The sequence below is a fragment of the Bubalus kerabau genome, chromosome 23 (genome assembly GCF_029407905.1).
Source record: "Bubalus kerabau isolate K-KA32 ecotype Philippines breed swamp buffalo chromosome 23, PCC_UOA_SB_1v2, whole genome shotgun sequence".
NCBI classification, from domain to species: domain Eukaryota; kingdom Metazoa; phylum Chordata; class Mammalia; order Artiodactyla; family Bovidae; genus Bubalus; species Bubalus kerabau.
In genome coordinates, this window is record NC_073646.1 from 27,209,075 (window position 1) to 27,229,426 (window position 20,352).

The 20,352-nt window shown below is 55.5% G+C and overlaps 3 protein-coding genes across 11 annotated transcripts; 2 read left to right on the forward strand and 1 right to left on the reverse strand.

The window, feature by feature from the left end:
* The first annotated feature begins 4,473 nt into the window (after positions 1-4,473).
* Positions 4,474-8,441, forward strand: DOC2A (double C2 domain alpha). Its single transcript, XM_055562203.1, has 10 exons — positions 4,474-4,738; positions 5,098-5,177; positions 5,474-5,548; positions 5,664-5,773; positions 7,299-7,425; positions 7,507-7,566; positions 7,637-7,800; positions 7,942-8,023; positions 8,109-8,205; positions 8,296-8,441. The coding sequence occupies exons 1-10, from the start codon at positions 4,474-4,476 to the stop codon at positions 8,439-8,441; spliced, it is 1,206 nt and encodes a 401-aa protein (XP_055418178.1).
* Positions 8,442-8,820: 379 nt separating this feature from the next.
* INO80E (INO80 complex subunit E) lies at positions 8,821-17,551 on the reverse strand. 9 transcript variants are annotated; one of them, XM_055562215.1, is made up of 8 exons: positions 16,510-17,551; positions 16,271-16,392; positions 16,040-16,092; positions 13,497-13,575; positions 13,288-13,399; positions 12,794-12,910; positions 9,992-10,084; positions 8,821-9,281 (listed from the first exon to the last, which is right to left on the reverse strand). In XM_055562215.1, exons 1-7 carry the CDS (start codon positions 16,588-16,590, stop codon positions 10,013-10,015), a joined length of 636 nt encoding a protein of 211 aa, XP_055418190.1. In that variant the 5' UTR covers positions 16,591-17,551; the 3' UTR covers positions 8,821-9,281; positions 9,992-10,012. The 9 variants fall into 9 exon arrangements, with proteins under 9 accessions (XP_055418190.1, XP_055418186.1, XP_055418188.1 ...); XM_055562214.1 differs by lacking the exon at positions 8,821-9,281 and adding an exon at positions 9,295-9,428; XM_055562217.1 differs by lacking the exon at positions 8,821-9,281 and adding an exon at positions 9,295-9,428 and having other exon boundaries at positions 16,271-16,341; positions 16,510-17,537.
* HIRIP3 (HIRA interacting protein 3) lies at positions 17,204-20,202 on the forward strand. The gene is made up of 7 exons (XM_055562202.1): positions 17,204-17,365; positions 17,443-17,563; positions 17,680-17,794; positions 18,242-19,221; positions 19,322-19,490; positions 19,572-19,670; positions 19,757-20,202. The coding sequence occupies exons 1-7, from the start codon at positions 17,301-17,303 to the stop codon at positions 19,918-19,920; spliced, it is 1,713 nt and encodes a 570-aa protein (XP_055418177.1). The 5' UTR covers positions 17,204-17,300; the 3' UTR covers positions 19,921-20,202.
* Positions 20,203-20,352: the final 150 nt, after the last annotated feature.

The following is a 20,352-nucleotide window of genomic DNA, read 5'->3' on the forward strand; positions in this document are numbered from 1 at the left end:
CAGTGCAGGCAGCCTGGGTCTGATCCCTGGTCAGGGAACTAGATCTTGTGTGCTAAAACTAAGAGTTCCCATGCAGCAACTAACAACAACAACAACAAAATCCAGCATGCCTCAGCTAAGACCCAGCACAGCCAAATAAGTAAAATATATATATTTTAAAAAGAACTGTTGGCTCAATTTCCAATCTAAATCTCAAGTTCATCTACTTCCCTCTTCTCATTCAAGCCAACCCCATGTCTCATCTGGCTTATTGCAACGTTTTGTGGACTGCGTGATCTCTATTCGCTCTTCCCCCATTGAGAACAAACCAGAACATACGGAGCCACTACTTAAAACTCTCCAGTGGCTTCCCTTGAGCTTGTTACCCTGATTGGTGAGTCTCTTGTCTACCTACCCACTTCAGTTCTTTCCCAGCTTCCTTTCCGTAGCATACCCCAGCCTTTGCATACACCTCTGCCGGCCGCTGTCTTGCCGCCTACTTGGCCCAGAAATTCTTCCTCATCTCCCAAGTCTCAGCTGAGACAACTCTTCCCCTGGGAAGTGAACTTGAATTTTCTGACTGTTCCCCATCACCACATCAGTTTCACTGCACTGGAGTTGTCTGTGCATTTGTCTATTTCCCCTACAAGCCTGTGAAGCTAGAGATCATCGATCTTGGTCATAGCCATAGCACCACAATATAGAGTAGGTATTCAATAAATATTTATTGGCTTAATGGATGGATGAAAAGCCTTTCCACCTCTAGACATACCAGGGCTCAGCACTGTCTGCATGCCCCCTACAACCAGCCAGAGCTCCAGCCTCATCCTCACTTTCCTGCAACAAGGCTTTCTGGAGGAAGCAGGTGTGGGCTTCTCAACCAGCCTGCCCCTCCTCTCACTGCAGACCTAGGTCTGCCTTTCCTCAAACTCACCAGCTCTGATCATGGATAGCATCTCCCTTAGTCCTGCCTCCTTTCTTATCCTGGAGAAACTCAAAGGAAGCCTTATGGCTGCTTTTATTTTAAAAAGATATTATTTCAGGGTTTCCCTGGTGGCTCAGTAGTAAATAATTTGCCTGCCAATGCAGGAGACACAGGTTTGATCCCCAATCTGGGAAGATCCCACATGCCGTGGAGCCACTATGCCCGTGCACCACGACTATTGAGCCTGTGCTCTAGAGCCCAGGAACCACAACTATTGAGCCCACACCTCAGCTACTAAAACCCAGGTGCCCTAGAGCCTGTGTTCCACAGCAAGAGAAGCCTGCGCACTGCAACTAGAGAGTAGCCTCTGCTCCTTGAAACTAGAGAAAAGTCCAAGCAGCTGTGAAGACTCAGCACAGCCAAAATAAATAAATAAAATTATTTTTTAAAAGATGCTATTTTAGTGTATTCTTTTGAGTAGGTAACATACGCACATGGTACAAAATAAACATTTCCTATTCCTGCCCTCACCTGCCTCATGACAGCCTCCTCAGAGGTCACCATAGCTACCATTTTCCTGTGCAGCCTTTCATAAATTTATGCACACATAAACAAACATATATAAGTTCTCTCTTTTTTTACTCAACGGCAGTATTCCATTCATGCTCCTCTGTAGCTTGCTTTTTTCAGTTACCATGAGATTGTGATGATGATTCTGTATAAGTACATAAAGAGCCTGCTTGTCATGGCTGCATGCTATTTCATTGTGTGGAACTGTGACATGACATTGAATCAGGTGGACATTTAAGCTGCTTCCAATCTTTTGCCATGGCAGATAGGGTGCAGTTAATAATCTTGAACTTCTATTATTTTGCTCATGGGCCAAATCCTAAAAGCGGAATTACTGGATCAAATCTAACAGTGGTTACAGAGATGGTACCCATTTATCCACAGCCTCATCAACATTGTGTGTTAACGTTTGCTTTGATGGTTACCATGTGATCAGTGACAAGTGGTATCTCAGTGTAGTTTGGTTTAACATTTCCTTTACTTAAAAAAAAAATGGGGTAGGGACTTCCCTGGAAGTTCAGTGTAAGGCTCCATGGTTCCACTGCAGAGGACATGAGTTTGGTTCGGCAACTAAGATCCTGCATGCCACACAGCGCAGCCAAAAAAAAAAAGAGGGGGGGGGTAAAAAATCCATATATGAATAGTTATATTGGGTTGGCCAAAAAGTTCATTAGAGTTTTTCCTTAAAATGTTACAGAAAAATAAGAACTTTATGGCCAACTCAATATCTTAGCCATTTTCAAGCACCAGATTCAGCAATACTAAGTATATTCACATTGCTACACAACCTAAAATCACAATAGTTATGATGACAACCTAGTGCCAGGCCCAGCTTGGGACAGCCTCTCTCCCTCAGTGGTGGTGAAGACAGAAATGTAAACAGGCATGACATACCAGCATCACCAGCTGAGGCTGTAAGAGCTCAGGAAGCTGGGGGTGTGGGGGATGTGTCTTAGGAAGAGGGGGTCCAAGGTGCCCTCTGAAAAAAGGAAAGATCTTCCAGGCTGAGGAACTTGGGTGAACAAAGTTCTGCCTGACTGAGACCCAGGTATGTTCTAGGAACTGCAAGTAATGTTCCTGAAAGCCAGCAAGATGAGTAAGGGGGATGAGATGGGAGAAGTCACAGTCTCAGGCTGAAGGGCCTTGAAGGTCACTGTGAGGACTTTGTCATTGGGGTCTGGCAAGTTTGGGACAGAAGAGAGCCAAGATCAAAGACTGGAGTTAGACTGACAGGTAGGAGCTGGGCTCAGGTGAGAGAAGGAGAGGAGAAGGAAGGCCTGCAGGGATCTGGGGCATTTAGAACGAAGCCCTGTGCCCCTTTGCACTTGAGGGTCAGACTGCAAGTGGGAAGGTGAGAGAAAGTGGATTCCCAAAGGAGATGCCAGCCCTAAGAAGCGGACATGGATCCTCGGGAGCTGGGTTGGGTCCAAGGAAAGAAGCCTGACCAGTCAAAGGATAGAAGCGTGAGGTGAGCCACAGCCTAGGGCCTCAAACTGTGAGGTTTCTCAGCCGGCGGCCGGGACGCGAGATCGCAAACCAGTGACCGCAGGCGGATCAGATCCCCTTCCCCAGCCCGCTCCTGGGTCATTGCGGTTCTCTAAACCCCGCCCCACAGGCCCCGCCCCTACGGATATTGATTGGGGAGGCTAGACACCCTCCCCCCTCCTCTGCAGGGGAGGGGCGTGAGGACTGGAGTGGTGCGGGGGGGTGGGGGGGGGCACGGGTAGGATGATCCGGCGTCGCCATGGCAACTAGGCCGGTGGTCTGCCCTGGGCTCGGGTCTCCAGGGAGGAGTTGGGGAACACCGGGCTGTTCTCGCTGAGGGTTCCTGGTGGCGCAGGTTGTCCGTGTGTTTGCAAGCGTGTGTCTGCGAAGTTCTCCGGGGTAAGTGTGCCAGCGCGTGTCTGGGTTTGTGCATGACCGTGAGCGTGCGCACGTGGGCACCGGCGTGTGCGCGGGAGTGTCCGTGCAAGATGCGTGTGCCAGCCTGCCCGTGAGTGTGTGTGCACCCGGGTGCGTTCCTTAAGAGTGCCTGGGCGGGCGCCGGCGGGAGAGTCCCGCCCCCTCCCCAGTCTCCGGCCGCCCCTCCCCGCCCCCCGCCGCCCGCGCTGGCTGCCTCCTAGCTTCCACCTCGCTCACCCCCTCCTCCCCGCACTTTCTCCGGCTCTCCCTCCCGCTCGGCTCAGACTGCCGGACTCGGCGCTCTTCTCGCCGGCCGCCCTGGGAATCGCCGGCCGCCACCGCCCAGCCCGCACCCGCTGGCCCCCCAGTGCTTGGGCACCTGTTGGAGGCGTACAGATAGGTGCTGGGGGCTGGGCTGCCGGGGACGAGAGGGTGAGGGTGAGCGTGTGTGTGTCAGCCTGTGTGTGCCTCCGGGGGGTGTTCGGCTCTCCGGAGGCTGCAATTCCTGGCTCCGCTGGAGATCCGATCTCAGGAGGAAGCATCTGAGGTGGGGGTCCCCACCTTGGGCCTCAGGGGATGGGGGACCAGCCAGCAGGCAGACCCTGAGGTTGAATGAAGGGACTGTGGGAAGTGAGAACCTAAGGGGCGGGTGACACCCAGACCAGACCAGCGCCTGGTGCAGAAGGATGGCCAGAGCCTCAGAGAGGGAGAGGAGGGGGCCTACGGGGGCCGCTTGAGGGGTCGGCAGGGCCCAGAGCAGACAGAAGCCCAGAATGAGGGGCAGGAGCTGGGACGAGGACAGGGGACAGTCTATAGGTAGGTGGGCAAGGCTGTGCTGGAGCCAGGACCTCTCTTCAGGGAGTGGCTGCCAGCCTGGCCCCAGGGGGAGCACAGCTCAGGGTCTGGAGGTCCCAGGCCTCCTTGCTGCCCCTCGGCTGGCACAGGCTGCCCTCTCCCTCAGTGCCCAGGAAGAGAGGCCAGTGAGGGCCCTCAGACCCCGGTGGTTGCTGCCTGGCCCTCAGCCAGCTGATGGGAGGTTTGAGGACTCAGCCAGCCCGAGGCTCACGCTCTCTCCCTCCCCAAGCTAGGGGTGCTTCATGAGGGGCCGCAGGGGCGACCGCATGGCCATCAACATCCAGGAGCACATGGCCATCAACGTGTGCCCGGGGCCCATCCGGCCCATCCGCCAGATCTCCGACTACTTCCCCCGCCGGGGACCCGGCCTCGAAGGGGGTGGCAGGGGCTTCGGAGAGGCCGCTGCTCATCTGGCCCCCCTGGCCCTGGCCCCCCCGGCGGCCCTCCTTGGGGCCACCACGCCCGAGGAGGGAGCCGAGGTGGACAGCTACGACTCGGATGATACCAGTGAGTCTGGGGGCTTGAAGGGCCCAGGGCACTCCTGGGAGCCTCCAGGCTGTGGGAAGGGCCTGGGCTCTGCTGGGGGTGGGGAGGTGGCGGGCACTGCTGCTACAGCTGCAGTCGGAGTGGAGATGACAGCTTCAGCGAGGCTCAATATTCAATATTTCTGCTGAGACACTCAACCACCCACACAGCCCCAGTTGCAGCCCAGCCAGGGACCCAGACGCGCACAGGCTCGCGGGCTGACAGCCGCAGACATGCACACACCTTCACAGCTGGTGCACAGACCGGGGCTGCCCGCCCGTCTCACACACACCTTGTCTTTGCACACTCACTCAGGTGAACTCTTCCCTCTCTTCCTCCAGCCGCCCTGGGCACGCTGGAGTTTGACCTTCTCTACGACCAGGCTTCCTGCACTCTGCACTGTAGTATCCTCAGGGCTAAGGTGGGTGCTCCCTGCCTCCCCCTGCTGGCCTCCTATCCTGAGAGGGGCGGGCTTCCATTCTCCTTTCCCTCGTGTCCGACTCTTTGCACCCCATGGACTCTAAAGTCTATGGAATTCTCCAGGTCAGAGTACTGGAGTAGCCTTTCCCTTCTCCACTCCTTTCCCTTCCCCAGGCCTAATTCCTGCTCCTCCCCTCCAGCCCCTAAGTGTCCACGCTGTAGAGAGACAGAGAGGGAGAGGGTAGGTGGGTTGGCAGGCCTGGAGCTCACAGCCGTCTTCCCTCTCGTCCTCCCCAGGGCCTCAAGCCCATGGATTTCAATGGCCTGGCTGACCCCTATGTCAAGCTGCACCTGCTGCCTGGAGCCTGCAAGGTACTGGCTGGCCTCTCCCCTCCCCTAGTCCCCCCAGCTTGTGGGTTCCCAACCTTCTCCAGCCTCTGTGGGTCTGGAGGACACGTACTGTGAATCCTTCATCCCCTCACCTAAGGCCAATAAACTAAAAACTAAGACTCAGAGGAACACGCTGAATCCCGTGTGGAACGAGGACCTGACGTATAGCGGGATCACGGTTGATGACATCACGCACAAGGTGCTCAGGTGAGGGGTCCATCCTCCTTGGTCCCGAGCATTCCAGCTCAGCACCTCCTTGGGGACAGCTGTCATTGGAAACTTCTTTGGTTGGTTGACCCACCTCCCCTTAAGCCCTCAGATGCTCCAGAACCATCAGTGATTCCCCACCCCCTTCAGGAACAGGCCAAAATGTTTCCCTGACTTTCCTGCCACCCCCCTCCCCCAAATATCTCCTACTGCTCCTCCGTGGACTGCCCTCTTGTGAGGGTTCTTCACTCCTGACCTTTGTCTGCTGTGCCTCTTCCTGCCTCCTCTCTCTGCCGGCCTGAACCCCACTCATCATCCGAGGCTCTGCCTCCTCTTGCAGTCTTTCCCTGGACACTGGGATGCCTTCTCAGAGTCCCTGACTCAAGTCAGACCTATGCGGCCTGTTGTTGCCAGTGTCTCCCTCATCTCTAAGGAGTGAGGTCTCAAGGGACAGGAATGGGAATGAGGTTCAGGGAGGTTAAGTGCTCAAGGTCATGCTGTGGCTATGTGGCAGAGCTGGGAACTGAACATTCCTACAGGATAGAGCTGCTCAAAAAGCATCACAGCTGAAGACAGGGCAGGGGGCTGCAGAGGGGGATGGATGGAAGTAAAAGCAGTATTTTTTTTTTAAGTTATTTGGTTCTGTCAGGTCTCAGGGGAACTTAGTTGCAGCATGTGGGATCCAATTCCCTGACCAGGGATGGAACCCAGGCCCCCTGCATTGGGAGCATGGAGTCTTAGCCACCGGGCCACCAGAGAAGTCCCAAAGCAGTATCTTTTAATTCCTGGGCTCATGAGTATCTTTAGGCTGGCTCCTGCGCCACAGAGTAAAGGACAAGGGCTCTGCGGGGGAGGGGTGGGCTCCTGGTCCGACTGCGAAAGGCTCCTCCAGGCCCTTGTGGCTCTGATGCCCTGGTCTCGTGATCCATATTCACCAGTGCACACCCTGTGCACGTTCAGGTGGATCCTGTCCCCAGGCCCTGAATGGAGGCAGTTATGTGTGTGTAGGGGGGAGGGGGCAATGTTCCCAAGATTTGTGAGGGGGCAATGTTCCCAAGATTTGTGAGGGTTTCCTCAGCAAGCTGAGCAGGTCCTGATGGGCAGGGGCAGCCTGAGCAGCTGGAAAGCAAGGGGCTGAGGCACAGGCAAATCAAAGCACCCTCCTCAAGCTCCACGGCTGGTGCTGGAGACAGCTGTTTTACAAGTGAGGGGTTTGGTGACTCAGACAATAAAGGATCTGCCTGTAATGCAGGAGACCCAGGTTCAACCCTTGGGTTGGCAAGATCCCCCAGAGGAGGAAATGGCAACCCACTCCAGTATTCTTGCCTGGGAAATCCTATGGACAGAGGAACCTGGAGGGCTACAGTCCATGGGGTCGCAAAGAGTAGGACACAACTGAACAACAGAGTATTGAGGGCAGAGCTGGGACCAGTCTCGGGTGCTCAGAATTCAGTTGGGGACCTTTCCCACCTTGGAGTGGGGCTCAGGTACCCCAGGGGGCCTTGACCCTGCAGTTTCCCACCAGGATCTCCGTCTGTGATGAAGACAAGCTGAGCCACAACGAGTTCATTGGGGAGATCCGAGTACCCCTCCGCCGCCTCAAGCCTTCACAGAAGAAGCATTTTAACATCTGCCTTGAGCGCCAGGTTCCGGTCTGTGTGGGGCAGTGGGTTACCACAGCAAGGGGGCTCAGGGGAGACCAGGTTTCCAGAACTTTCTCTCCGCCCCTTCAGCTGGCTTCACCCTCTTCCATGTCTGCGGCACTGAGGGGCATCTCCTGTTACCTGAAGGAGGTGAGCTACCTGTGGGGGACTTGTGGTGGGAGGTGATGGGGGTGCCGCTGACCCCCGTGTCTGCCCGCAGCTGGAGCAGGCGGAGCAGGGGCCGGGGCTGCTGGAAGAGCGTGGGCGTATCCTGCTGAGCCTCAGCTACAGCTCTCGGCGCCGTGGGCTGCTGGTGGGCATCTTGCGCTGCGCCCACCTGGCTGCCATGGACGTCAACGGCTACTCCGACCCCTATGTCAAGACGTGAGTGCTTGCCCTGTCCTGAGGCCTGTCCTCCCCTCCCCAGGGACCTGCCTCCAGCCCCATCCCCCTCTGTGGTCTGGCCTGTCCCTGACCTACCTGCCCTCCACCCCCCCACTCCCATTCCCCCCCGGTCCTTGGCAGGTACCTGAGGCCAGATGTGGATAAGAAATCCAAGCATAAAACACGCGTGAAGAAGAAGACTCTCAACCCGGAATTTAATGAGGTGAATGGGACCGAGACTGGAAATTGAGGGGGGAGCTGGGGCTGGGGACAGCGCCTCATGGAAGGTGTGACCTGCCTTGTCCCAGGAGTTCTTCTATGATATGGAGCTCTCCACTCTGGCTACCAAGACTCTGGAAGTCACAGTCTGGGACTATGACATCGGCAAATCCAACGACTTCATCGGTAAGGGAGGAGCCTGCCGGGTGGTGCCCGATGGAGGGCAGCCTAGCAGCCAGCCGGGCCCTGATCTTGCCTGCCTCTGCTGCTCCCCAGGTGGCGTGTCCCTGGGGCCAGGCGCCCGGGGAGAGGCCCGGAAGCACTGGAGCGACTGTCTGCAGCAGCCGGACGCGGCCCTGGAGCGCTGGCACACTCTCACCAGCCAGCTGCCCCCCGCAGCTGGGGCTCTGCCCTCAGCCTGAGCGGCCCCCTTGGGGGCAGGTCCAGTACCCAACCTTCGCACGAGTGTGTTGCACGTTTACACGGGGTGGGGATGCCCCACCCCGCACTACCTGTCTTATTTCGTGAGAGTCTCCGTGACCGTGGGTCTGTCTTCTTGTGAGGGACTGTGGAGATCTATATGCACATATGCAAACTTCCTTCTGCCTGACTCGCTACAACCTGCAAATATGCAAACCACCCATCCTGAGCACACCTGCGGGAGGGTCCAACAGAGCCCCTGCCCGGCTGCTGCTTCTCTCTCCTGCCTCTCCAGGCTGCCCGTTCCCCTCCCCTATAGGAGGAGGTCGGATTAGGTGGGGTTTGGAGGAGAACGTTTCCAAAAAAAAAAAAAGGACAAAATACAAAGAGCCACTTCTTTAATACACAATCTTCATTTAAAAAAACACACACACACACACACACACACACACACAATACCTAGCCCTGTACAGCTGCCCTTTTAAGCGGGGGGCCACCGCAGGGTCTCTGCCTCTCTGAGAGGTGACAGACAGCCCTGGCCACTCCTTTAAATAACTGTCCTCTGGATCGGGCTGGGATGTGAGGGCAGGACCCCTGCCCTCCCTGGAGAGGGCCCACCTTCTGGGGGACATTCATGCATGTTTACGCCTTTTCTGATTGTGTCCGTGGCCGCAGCATGGCAACTGGGCGTCAATAAACTCTGCGGAAGCTGGGGGCTCGTGTGTGCTGGCTCCAAGGGGGCTGGGCAGGGGGTTGGGCAGAGGGGCTCACTCCGGGATGTCGATCACCAGGTCATCGTCCCCGTCCAGGGCGTCGTCCCCGCTACCCGCGTCGCTGAACATCTGCCGAGGGACGGCACTCAGGATCGTAGGGGGGGGCATCTTGGGTGGGGGTAGGGGGGCCAAGGCTGCCCCCACCCCAGCCCCAGAGCCCCGGCCTGGGAAGGTCAGCGGCCCTCCCACAGGGCAGTCGGGGGGTCCCACCGCCATCTGCAGCAGGAGAAACACAGGGAGGGCTTATCAGGGAAGCACTGGGAGCTCCAGGGGGCTGGCACTGCCCCTTAAGACAGTTCTAAGGGCCAGGGAAGGGGGCAAAGGCTCATTCAAGGGGCAGTGGACACACCAGGTCAGCCAAGGCTGGAGTCAGGGAACCTGCCCCACCTCGGCCCCTTCAGAGCCTCAAATCAGCAAGTGCCTGGGGGTGAGGGGTGGTGATGGAGGTGGTGATGAGGGTGGCGGTGGAGGGGGTCTCACAGGAAACCAGGAAGGAAAGGCTGGGCCTGGCCCTGGCCAGTAAGGCACCGTGGCTGCCCCTGTAGTAGCAGTCAGAGCCAGACAGGAGCCTGTCTGCCCGCCTCTGGGCACCTGAGTTATTGCTGGCCTCCACTGGCCTCCTCTCCCTCCTCCTCTTGAGGGGCTCACTGGTGCGGTGCAGGGTGTCCAAGGTCTTCACCCCCCCGCCATTTGAGGCTTCTACCTCTTATGTCTGGGACGGGCCCCTCTTTGGGATCCCCGCAGCCACTGGCCTGGGCCAGGCCCTCCTCTCAGCTCACCTGGGCTATGGGACCAGCCTCCTAACTGGAATCCCTGCCTTCAGCCTCTCCCAGATCCAGCTCGTCCTCCGCACTGCAGCCAGAGTGAGCTCTCTAAAACACAGACCTGAGTGTGTCACTCCTCTACTTGAGGGCCTCGGGGGACAGGCAGCACCTGAGAACAGGCTGGTCCCTCCACCTGGAGTGCCCTTTTCTATGGGTCAGAAGTCCGGCTTTGTGCTGATGCTGGGAAGCGGCCTCTGTCCAGCTCAACCCTCCAGCTGGCCCCCTGCCCCAGGTCCTTCTGAATCCTCCCCAGAGCTCTGGGGGCCTCATGCTTTCATGCTTTGCCCGTGGGCACAAACTGAACACCTACTATGTGCGAGGTGACTTCCACTAATGACCTCTGACCATTCAGACCACCCTGGAAGGGAGGAGAGGTCATCGGCCAGAGGAAACGGAGGCTTGGAGTGGAGGTCTGAAGGCACAGGCCTCCCAGGTTCCCACCGGGCAGTGTCCAGTCTGGCCCCCGGATGGGGGCGGGGCAGTGGTCTTCACGGTGGCCCTTCAGATTGCTTCAACTCATTCGGGCCCCAGGGGCCTACTCTCTGCTTCTCAAGGCATCCCCCCCACTCACTGCTGTTCCTGGGGTGGCATGGAAGGCCAGAGGGGATCTGTACCTCAGGGGACAGGAGTCTGCCAGGACCGATGACAGGCAGGAGGCCAGCTCTGCACAGTGCCCTCGCACGCAGTACCAGGCACCCATGTGCACACACGGGACTGAGAAAGCCAGCGGCATGGCTGGCCCCTCCTCTGGCCACAGCCTCTCAAGTTCCTACCTAAGTCCCCTCTGCTTGGATTCATCCCATGGCCTCCTCAGCGTGACCCACAGCACCAAATGTTTATCTGTGGCCTGCCAGGGGCCAGGCACTGGGCTAAGTGTCTTCTCTCTGTTGACTCATTTTATCCTCACAGGGACCCCACTGAACAGAGAAGCAAGCAGAGGTTCCCAGAGTCAAACAATCCACCCAAGTCACACAGCGCATGCGTGGATGAGGCCCAGGCTCCTGACTGACCTGCTTCAGTCTTCACAGCATTCCCTCTCCTCCTCAGATCTGCCCCTCCTGTCTCCTCGCACCACACATCCAGAAACTTCAGTGACCCCTCACTCTCCTTGCAGAACATCCAGCTGTCTACGACCCATGCCCCCATCTTCTTTCCGATGTTCTTCCCTTTCACCACTCAAGCTTCAGCCCAAACAACATTTTCACCAGGCCCCTGCCTCCTTTTCCCCATTGCCTCAGCCTGAATACCCAAATCTCACTCACCCTGGACTCAGATGTTACCTGTTCTTTGAGGACTTCCCTGATATACCCTCTCCTCCATGCAGCGATCCATCTGGGCCCCTCTGCCCTGCATGTCTAGAACGTAGCTTCCTGACACACCTCTGCTTCAGGACCCAGAACCTCAGAGCCTCGAACTGCCAAGCCCACACCACACCTCCACCCTTTGCTCCAGGTTTCAACCGCTTGAGCCCTCTCCACCAGCCCGCCCCACACACCAGAAGCAAAAACCCTGCTGAGGAGAGTGAAACAGAAGCTGGGCAGTCACTCATTTTCCAGGCTCAAAGGCCAAGGTCATACAGAAGTAAGTGGCAGGGCTGGGGTTCAAACTCCAGAACCCACACTCCTGACTACCACAGGCATGGCTCCCATTTCACTTCTGGCTCCAGAGCCTCAAATCTACAGTCTACCCAATGGAGAGCCATCAGACCAGTTCCTATGTCACTTTGGCTCAGAGCTGGAAGGGCCCTGTGCCTTCCTTGTCCTCATCTCTCCTGGCACTCAGGGTGCAGCCTCTTCTCTCCATCTACCTCCCTGCCCGTGACTTCCAAATATGCACCCCATGTGGCCCAGGCTCACACTACCCAGTTGTCCTGTCCGCATTTCCAGACAGCATCTCAACATGTCCAAAGCCAAACTCACCTTCCCTCCCAAACCTGCTCCTCCCACAATCCTCCCCGACTCAGCAGGGCCACTCCACTTCTTCAGCTGCTCAGGCCAAACCGCCTGGAGTCACGTCCTTGCCCCTCAGATGCTGCTCTGACTTGCACTCTGGTCACTCTTTCTCACTTTCCTCTGACCACACTGGCTTGCTTCCTAAATGAAACACCTCCCAGAAAGCCAAAGGGCTGCTGCTCATTCCCTTTTAAATTTCTGACCACCCAACTGTAAGATGGATTCTTTACCTGAATCCATTTTTCTACACTGTGATCTAATTATCTTGCTTATTTTCCACCTATCCCTTCAAGAACGTGGGCTCTGAGAAGGCAGGGATTTTTGTTGTGTTCACTACTGTATCTGTAGCACCTAGAATAGTGCTTGGTACACAGAAGGCGCTCCACAGTTCTTGCTGATTACATGTGGTCTATCACTCCCTTCATACACACACAATCTGAGACCTAGAGGGTCAAGGTCACATGGTTTTTAAGTGGTGCAGCCTTGACTTCATTCTAGATTCCACAACTCCATCCCTCCTCGGTGGCACCCTGGGATCACAGAATACCTGTAAAAAGGAGCTTGGCCCCCAGCAGTCTTTACTCTGCATCCCCCGAGGCTGGGCTTGACCGGACTGGTGTTGCAGGAGCCAAGACTTTTGGGACCCACCCCTCAGCACCCAGCCCTGGGCTGGGCCCCTGGGAGCAGTCCCACATGAGTCCTTCATAGTTCTAGGCCAGGCCCCCAGCCTAGAGCCATCTTGAGCCTCCCTCAGATGGCTGTCCTGACGTTCTGGCCCCTCCCTAGCGTCCCCCAAACAGGGTACCTTGAGTTTCCGGGGCAGGCGGGGCCGTTTCTCCCGCTTGGGCCTCAGGGGGCTGGGCTCGGGCAGCTGCAGGGCCAGGTAGTCAGAAGGGAATGGGGGGTAGGTGGGGGAAGCCAGCTGCAGGCAGGAGTGAGGGGATGGAGATGGGAAGTGGAGTGGATGGGGTGGGGGTGGAGGGAAGAAATGCAAACAGGAGGAAGAATGGAAAAACAAGAGATGGTGATGAGTATGGCTCCTGAGAACAGACAGGAGGGGACAGCAGCAGGACTGTGTCCTGGCGTCTGCTCTCCTCAGTCACGCCTGTCCCCCATTCCTACACCAGAGAGGAGCGGGCAGCCCCGACTCACACCCCTCCGAGGGATGCCTGCTGGCCACCCCCAGACAGATGTCCTTGGTGCTGGGCTGGCTTCACCCTGAGGCCCAGCCCCTCTGCCCAAATGATGCCCACCTTTTCCCAGGCATCGGACCATTTCCCACCCTTGACCCCAACTCACCGAGCTCAGGTATGGGGAGGGGGCCCTCGAGGCCTGAAGGGGAAACCCTGTTGAAGGAGGCAGGGAGAGGCTGGAGGGAGAGGGAGCGCCCCCCAGCGGAGGGCTTCTTTTCCTGGAGAAAGGACAGGGGAGGGGGTCAGAGGCAGAGAGGTGGCCTGTACCCTCCCCACTTCCCACCTCCTCGAGAGAAGAATGATGACTTGTCTCACCTCTTAGGGGCAGGTGTGTCTGACAACTTGGGTGTCCCCTCTGTCTCACTGTTGTCTGAAGATGCAGTGGCATCAGAGTCTGTCGAGGGGAAGGGCTGGTCAGTAGGGAAGTTGGGGGGGTTCCCTATCTACCCCAGAGAGGTGTAATCTCAACTCTACAGAAGGCCTCTGTGAACCTGAAGGGCACACAGGTGCTATTGTGGAGAGGCCCGCAGCTTCCCCAGCTTCTTAAAATGCCCTTTACACCCTAATTCCTGGCTGGGCACCTCCATGCCAACACATTGCCAAGTATTTCCTATGTGCCAGGTTCTGAACAGGTGCTTGACATCTGCTGCCTCTCATTGTCTTCAGAAGTATTCCAGGAGGAAGAGGAGTGTGTCACCTCTGCTTTCCAGATGCAGTCCCTGAGGCTTGGAAATGAAGGTGTGGGGCTGGAGCTTGTACCCAGGTCTCCGGCTCCTGACCATTTTATGCTCTTATTTGCCTCTGAGCTGTCTAGCACTTACCTCTACTCCACTCCCCATATCCAGGCTCCTGGTAATGTGCACCTTAAATATTACCTTCACCTACTGCTCCCCATTCCAACTGACACCAGGCCAGGCCACCACCATGTCAAAGCCACCTGCTCAGGACTCTCACCACTCCTGCCAGTCTGTCCTCCCCAACCCCAGCATGACCCAAAATGTAAAATTGATCACATCCTTACTGAGCTCTGCCAGCATTTGAAATGCTTATTATGGCCTCAACCTACCTTTCTGGTCTCCCAACCACACTGTATTCACATCACACCAACCTGTTTTCTCAAAGCCGAAAGTCATTCCCCAGGTTGGGTCTCTATCAAGAAGGCCCATGGTTCACTTAACAAGTAACTACTTACAGGTGAAATATACTATTCCCACTTGCTCTGCTCAGATATCCTTTAAGCAGCAGATTAAATGCCACCTCTCTGAGAAGTCTCCCAGAATCCCTCAGGCCCAGCTGATGGCTGATTCTTCCATAACTCTCTATTCTCAATAGTCAGGGCCCTCCTTGCTGTGCCAGGCAGTGTCACGTGTGGGTGTCTCCCTCACCACACTGTGGGCTTCTCTGAGGTATAAAGGTGGCTTACATCTCTGGCTCTTGCTTCTCAGATATATCCCACTCTGACCATGAACATGCTGGGTTCCCTCATGCTGCCTATCCTGAAGTCTCCCTCGACAGGATGTTAACTGAGAAGTCTCCCTCGACAGGATGTTAACTGAAAGACCTCCAGGAAGGAACAGGAAGGCAATGAGAAACTAGAATAAAAGCAGAATGTTTTGCCATGAGGTACATGGGCTGGCCCGATTCTACTTCTCTGACCTCATCTACTGTTCTCTTAAAATATGTAAATGAATGGGTGCTGCATGTTTGAGCAAGGTATTAGTTACAAAAACAAGCAACCTGGCTGGCTGTTTGCGGATCCCTGCTCTAGACACCATGGAAAGGTGACTGCATGTGACTTGGCTAATGACAAAAAACAGGGCCACAAAGGCCAACCTTAGGGCTTTTTCAAACTGTGGGTATCATACCTAATAGTGGATCACAAACTTAACACTTTTGAGGAAAAAAAAAAATCAGTCTAAAAAGTATCAGAACTACATATGGTAATCTCACTGTTGTTTTATTCAATTGTCTTATAAATAAGGAAGTATATGAGGGTCCGTCATGATGTAAATATATTACTAATTGTCAAGAGTGCTCAAAAAGTTTGAGAACACTGCTTTTTAGGCTTCAGCTCTTCAAACAATCTGGTACAGTCTTACCTCAGAGAATTTGCATTTGTGACTCCCTCTGCTAGGAAATCTCTCACTCATCTTCACAAGATAGGTTTCTTCCTATCTAGGTCCCAGCGCAAACATTACTTCCTGAAAAGACCCTCTCTTTAAATGTTTCCTGCCATCTGCTTTTGTATGCTCTATAAACTAAGCATGGCTTTTACATTTTTAACTTGTTGGTTAGGGAAAAAGACAAATCCAAAGAAAAATATCTCATGATGTGAAAATTTTATGAAATTCAAATTTCAGTGCTTATAAATAAAGTTTTATTGAAACATAGCCATGGTCACTTATTTATACAACACCTATAGCTGTTTCGGAACTACCACCGCAAAGCTGAGTAGGTGCAATAAAATGGTATGTTCTGCAAAGCCTAAAATACTTATTACTTGTTCCTTCACAGAAAAAGCTTATCAACCCCCCGCTCTATTCCAATGACTACCACTTAACCCTGATTTTACTCCCTTCCAATCTAAAATTCTAATATATTTCTTTGCTTATTTATTCCTGGCAACTAGAATACACACTCCAAGAAGTTTTGTCTATCTTGGTTACCACTGCATCCCGTGTGCAAAGCTCAGTGTCTGAAACACAGTAGATACTCAGTAATACTTCAGTGAAAGAAGAGCAGAGGAGGAGGGCCAGCAACTAGGCTGCCCTGGCCTCCAAGGCCTAAAGGGAGGGCCCAGGAAACTTGCTGGAGTGCCAGGGGCATGTCCTCCACCAGTTTTTCATGACCATGCTCACCAGAAGAGTCTTCATCCACGTTCTCGTACTGCAGAAGTCGGTCTAGAAGGAAACTGAGGGAAGAGACCAGGAGAACGAGAGTGGTTATTCCCATCTCTGCAGTGTCCTCCGGGCCCTCGCCTCATCTAGCCGGCCTCATGCATTTGTGGCCCACTCCAGGATGGGGTCCGAATGCCGAGCCACAGGAGCCACATCACCCTCTGGCTTCCCTCCTTCCTCAACGTGTCTCACCTCTTGTCCCGGGACACTTTCAGCAATTTCCTCTGCGCCTTCCTCAGCTCCTCCTGGAAGCACTCGTGTTCCTGTACCACGGGCAAGATGCTCGCTGAGCCAACCGCAGTCGTAAATTGGGCCTGGAAGCCGACCACAACTCACCCTGCTCCCTTTACACACAGGTAAACTGACGACCTACCGGCGCCAGGCCTCACCGCCGCCCCCCCACCCCCCCACCTTCCCACCCCGGCACTCACGTAGATGAGGAATTTAAGTTTTCGCTTCAGATTCCGGTATTTCTTCTTGTAGTCCACTTCACCGTCTGCCGGTCCGTTCATGACCGGCTCCGGGAGAAGCGCCTCAGCTGTAGTCCGAAGTCCCGCTACGCCGAGCCGGTTCAGCCCGGCCTCTCCCGCCTCAACTTCCGGGGACTCGGCAGGGCTGGGTCCGCCGGCACTACAACTCCCGGCGTGCCCCGCGCTCAGGGATCTTAACCACACGACCAGCTCTCCAGAGCAATACAGAGAAAGGAGCGTTGCTTCCAGGCGAAAGGTGGCGCCGAATCGAAGCGTGATGTCACAAAGATGGAGGACGCTGGAGGGCGCCCTTAACTGATTCGAAATGTGCTTAGCGTTTTGAAGTCACAAAAAGACATTTCCCCCTGAGATTCCTAGTCTTCATGCGAGGACGCCCTTTTTCGTTTGTCTTTCAAAGTCACAGAGGCCTAATTGTTGCCCGCGACCACGAACGGAGGGAGCGTCGCGGTTTGATTACGTTACTCAAAGGTGTAGCCGGCTCCGAATAGGTTTCTAACGAGAACTTTAAAAAGCGATTCCTTCTAAGAAAAGGAAGGGGCCACGAGACCCTCCAACTGCCCGGCAAAAACAAGTTTTGTCTGGCAAATTCAGCCCAAGAGGCGCGCTACCGACCCGCAACTGTCTCCTGCCTCACGGCGTCACGGCACTGCGCGTGCGCAACCTCCTGTCAAACGCTTGGACGGAGGCCGGGAAGAAAAAAGGCGGGAGCCGCCAATATCAGGTGGAGCAAAATGGCGCGGGAGAATGAGATGCAGGAGTTCACCCGTAGCTTCTTCCAAGGCCACCCGGACCTCAGGTGCACCGGAGGTTGGAGTTGGGGTTGGAAAGGGCAGGGGCGGGACAAGGACTCCGTCTTGACACGTGTTTCCGCAGCACGCTTACGCACTCCATCGTGCGGCGGCGATTCTTGGCTCACGCGGGCCGCGACCACCTGGAACCTGAGGAGAAGCAGGCACTGAAGCGGCTGGTGGAGGAGGAGCTGCTGAAGATGCAGGTGTGGGCGTGACCCTGGGCCGCCGCGGGCGGGAGTGGTGGCCTAGGAGGAGGGGCCTAAGAGGGGTGCGGCAGAACTTTCCTTGGCGTACGTATGGCTCTCTTGACCACACACAGGTGGATGAAGCGAGTGCGAAGGAAGAGAGGCTCCACGTTGGCAAAAAGGCGAAAAGGTCTCCTGCCCCTTGCCGTGACCCAGAGAGAAAAAGGTTCCGTTTCAATTCAGAGTCAGGTTAGTGCCTTCTGCATAGTTGGTTCATTCAGAAAGTATTTATTGGACATGTTATGTTTCCCGCGTAGCTCAGTCAGTAAAGAATCTGCCTGCAGTGCTGGAGACCTGGGGTCAATTCCTGGGTCCGGAAGAACCCTTGGAGAAGGAAATGGCAACCCTCTCCAGTATTCTTGCTTGGAAAATCCCATGGACAGAGGAGCCTAGCAGGCTACAGTCCATATGTCCCAAGAGTCGGACACGACTTGGTGCTATCTTTTTTACGTCCCAAGAACTTAGATGAGGGCGTGTGGCCCAGGAGTCAAGAACCAGAAACACGGTAAACCGAGAGCTTTTTCCTACTGCCCTTCCTTCCAACCATCAAAACAGGATTCGAGGCAACCTGTCCCAAGTGGAGGGGGAAGGGACAGAAGGAACCCGTCCCAACCTTCTCTTTTCTCCACTTTTCAGAGCCCAGCTCTGCAGCCTCCAGTCCAGACCGCCTCAACCCCTCAGCAAAGAATGGGATGGCAGCAGATGTCACTCCAGCCGAGGATGAGAGTCCAAATCAAGCCTCAAAGAAAGCAACTGAGAGCAGTGATGAGGAACAGCAGAGGGACCTGACTGCAAAGATCAGATTAGAGAAGGAGGTGGTGAAGGAGAGCAGTGAGGAGGAGGAAGAGGGCTCTGCCAGAAAGAGAAAGGTCTGGAAAGAAGAGAGCAGTGAGGAGGAGGAGGAGGAAAAGGAGTCCAAGGGCAGGACTAGGAAGAAGCCTGGGACAAAGACCAAGCAGGCACCAGGCAAGGCTTCAGGCAGTAGGAAGCAGGCTAGGGAGGAGAGTGAGGACAGTGAGGAGGACCCTGCCCAGGGGCGGGGAAAGAAAGGCGCTAAGAGCCACCAGGGAAGTGCAAAGGAGAGTGAGGAGGAGGAGACCGTAACCAAGAATAAAGAGAACAGAGAGGAAGAAGAGGACTGGAAACCCACAGACCAGAGCAGTGGAGGGAAAAGGTCAGTTCGGGTGGAAAGGAGCTGTAAGCAGAAAAGCAGGGTAGCACGACTGCTGGGAGAGCGGGGGGACAGAGAGGAACAGAAGGAAAAAGCCGCAGCAAGCAGTGGCGATAGCAGTGAGGAAGATGAAGTGCCTCTAGTACAGAGGAAGTACAAAGACAGGACCCAGGGGAAGGAAGAGGGAAGGCAGAGTGGAAGCAGCGAGGAGGATGGAGAAGACAGCCCGAGGAAGGTGAAACCAACTACTGGCAAGACAGCCAAAGAGGGCAGTATCAGTGGTGAGGCAAGTGACTCAGAGAAGGAAGTGAGTGATGGCGAGGCAGAGGTGAGCCCTAAGAAGGAGAGGAAGACCCGCTCTTCCAAGAAGAGCTCCAAGAAAAGCAGGACACGAAGTTCCTCCTCCTCTTCCATAGATGGCAGTCCAGAACATAAAGGCAGGAAGGTGAGGGTTGAAGATGGGTGGGAGGCCACCCTCAGGGAAGAGGGAGACCCTGACTCCAGCCCAGAAGGCTTGGCCTTCAGCTGCTGTCTTCCATTGCCAGGCTGGCTCTGGTCGCTCTGGTGAGGACCACCCCGCTGTGAGGAGGCTCAAGCGCTACATCCGGGCCTGTGGTGCCCATCGAAACTACAAGAAGCTGCTGGGTTCCTGCCGCTCACGCAAGGAACGCCTGAGTGTTCTCCGGGCAGAGCTGGAAGCCCTGGGCATGAAGGGTGAGGCTGGCTGTGCCCTGGGGTCTGCAGAGAGGGACTTGGCTGCCGGGGAGGGAGGATCATGAGCTGCTTCTGCTCCAGGTAACCCTTCCTTAGAGAAGTGTCGGGCCCTGAAGGAGCAGCGCGAAGAGGCAGCCGAGGTGGCTTCTTTGGACATTACGAACATCATCAGCAGTTCAGGTGAGGGGCTTCCTTCTACTCCCCAGGATCAGGTGGGACGCAGACTTTGTCCAGCAACTCCTCTGCTGCTTTCTCCTGCCCTGTAGGCCGGCCACGCAGACGCACAGCCTGGAACCCTTCAGGAGAAACAGCCCCACCAGGGGAGCTATACCGCAGGATCCTGGACTCAGACGAAGAGCGGCCCCACCCCCCGCCCCCAGACTGGTCACATCTTCGGGGCATCATCAGCAGTGATGGCGAGAGCAACTGAGCTCCCCCAACCCCGGGAGGGACTTTCCTCTGGTAGAAAGCATATACAGCATTCCTCTCACCACAGCCCCCAACTCTGCCTACGGAGCAGAAGCAGCTTTCTTCAGAGGACCCACAGCCCCCACGGACACAACCTGTTAGGATTCTACTTCTCAGCCTCACATTCTCAATTTAAGGTGTTTACAGGGATTTAAAGACTCAATAAAGGAGTGTTTGAATCACCTTGTCAAAACTGGTCCCCACTCTTAACCCCTGTCCAGGAAGCTGAGGAGCAGCCACTGTCCCCTGGTCTGATTCCCTTTCTCTGATTTTCCAAAAGTCCCAGCCTCCAGACCCTATCATCCAGTCTTGACTCGAGGAGTGTGACTGCTTCCTCCAGCCTGATCAGTGGGCCCCTCTGACCACCCTGCTTTTTAGCTGTCTGATAACCTAA

Bases quoted from the DNA above. Each gene is read 5' to 3' on its own strand.
- DOC2A (XM_055562203.1), top strand. From the start codon at position 4,474: ATGAGGGGCCGCAGGGGCGACCGCATGGCCATCAACATCCAGGAGCAC. The intron at 7,567-7,636 runs GTGAGCTACCTG...GTCTGCCCGCAG, and splicing joins TCTCCTGTTACCTGAAGGAG to CTGGAGCAGGCGGAGCAGGG. The intron at 8,024-8,108 runs GTGAATGGGACC...GCCTTGTCCCAG, and splicing joins TCAACCCGGAATTTAATGAG to GAGTTCTTCTATGATATGGA.
- INO80E (XM_055562209.1), bottom strand. From the start codon at position 16,590: ATGAACGGACCGGCAGACGGTGAAGTGGACTACAAGAAGAAATACCGG. The intron at 16,093-16,270 runs GTGAGACACGTT...CTCTTCCCTCAG, and splicing joins AAAGTGTCCCGGGACAAGAG to TTTCCTTCTAGACCGACTTC. The intron at 12,911-13,287 runs GTGAGTTGGGGT...TCCTGCCTGCAG, and splicing joins CCTCCCCATACCTGAGCTCG to CTGGCTTCCCCCACCTACCC.
- HIRIP3 (XM_055562202.1), top strand. From the start codon at position 17,301: ATGGCGCGGGAGAATGAGATGCAGGAGTTCACCCGTAGCTTCTTCCAA. The intron at 19,222-19,321 runs GTGAGGGTTGAA...TTCCATTGCCAG, and splicing joins CAGAACATAAAGGCAGGAAG to GCTGGCTCTGGTCGCTCTGG. The intron at 19,671-19,756 runs GTGAGGGGCTTC...CCTGCCCTGTAG, and splicing joins GAACATCATCAGCAGTTCAG to GCCGGCCACGCAGACGCACA.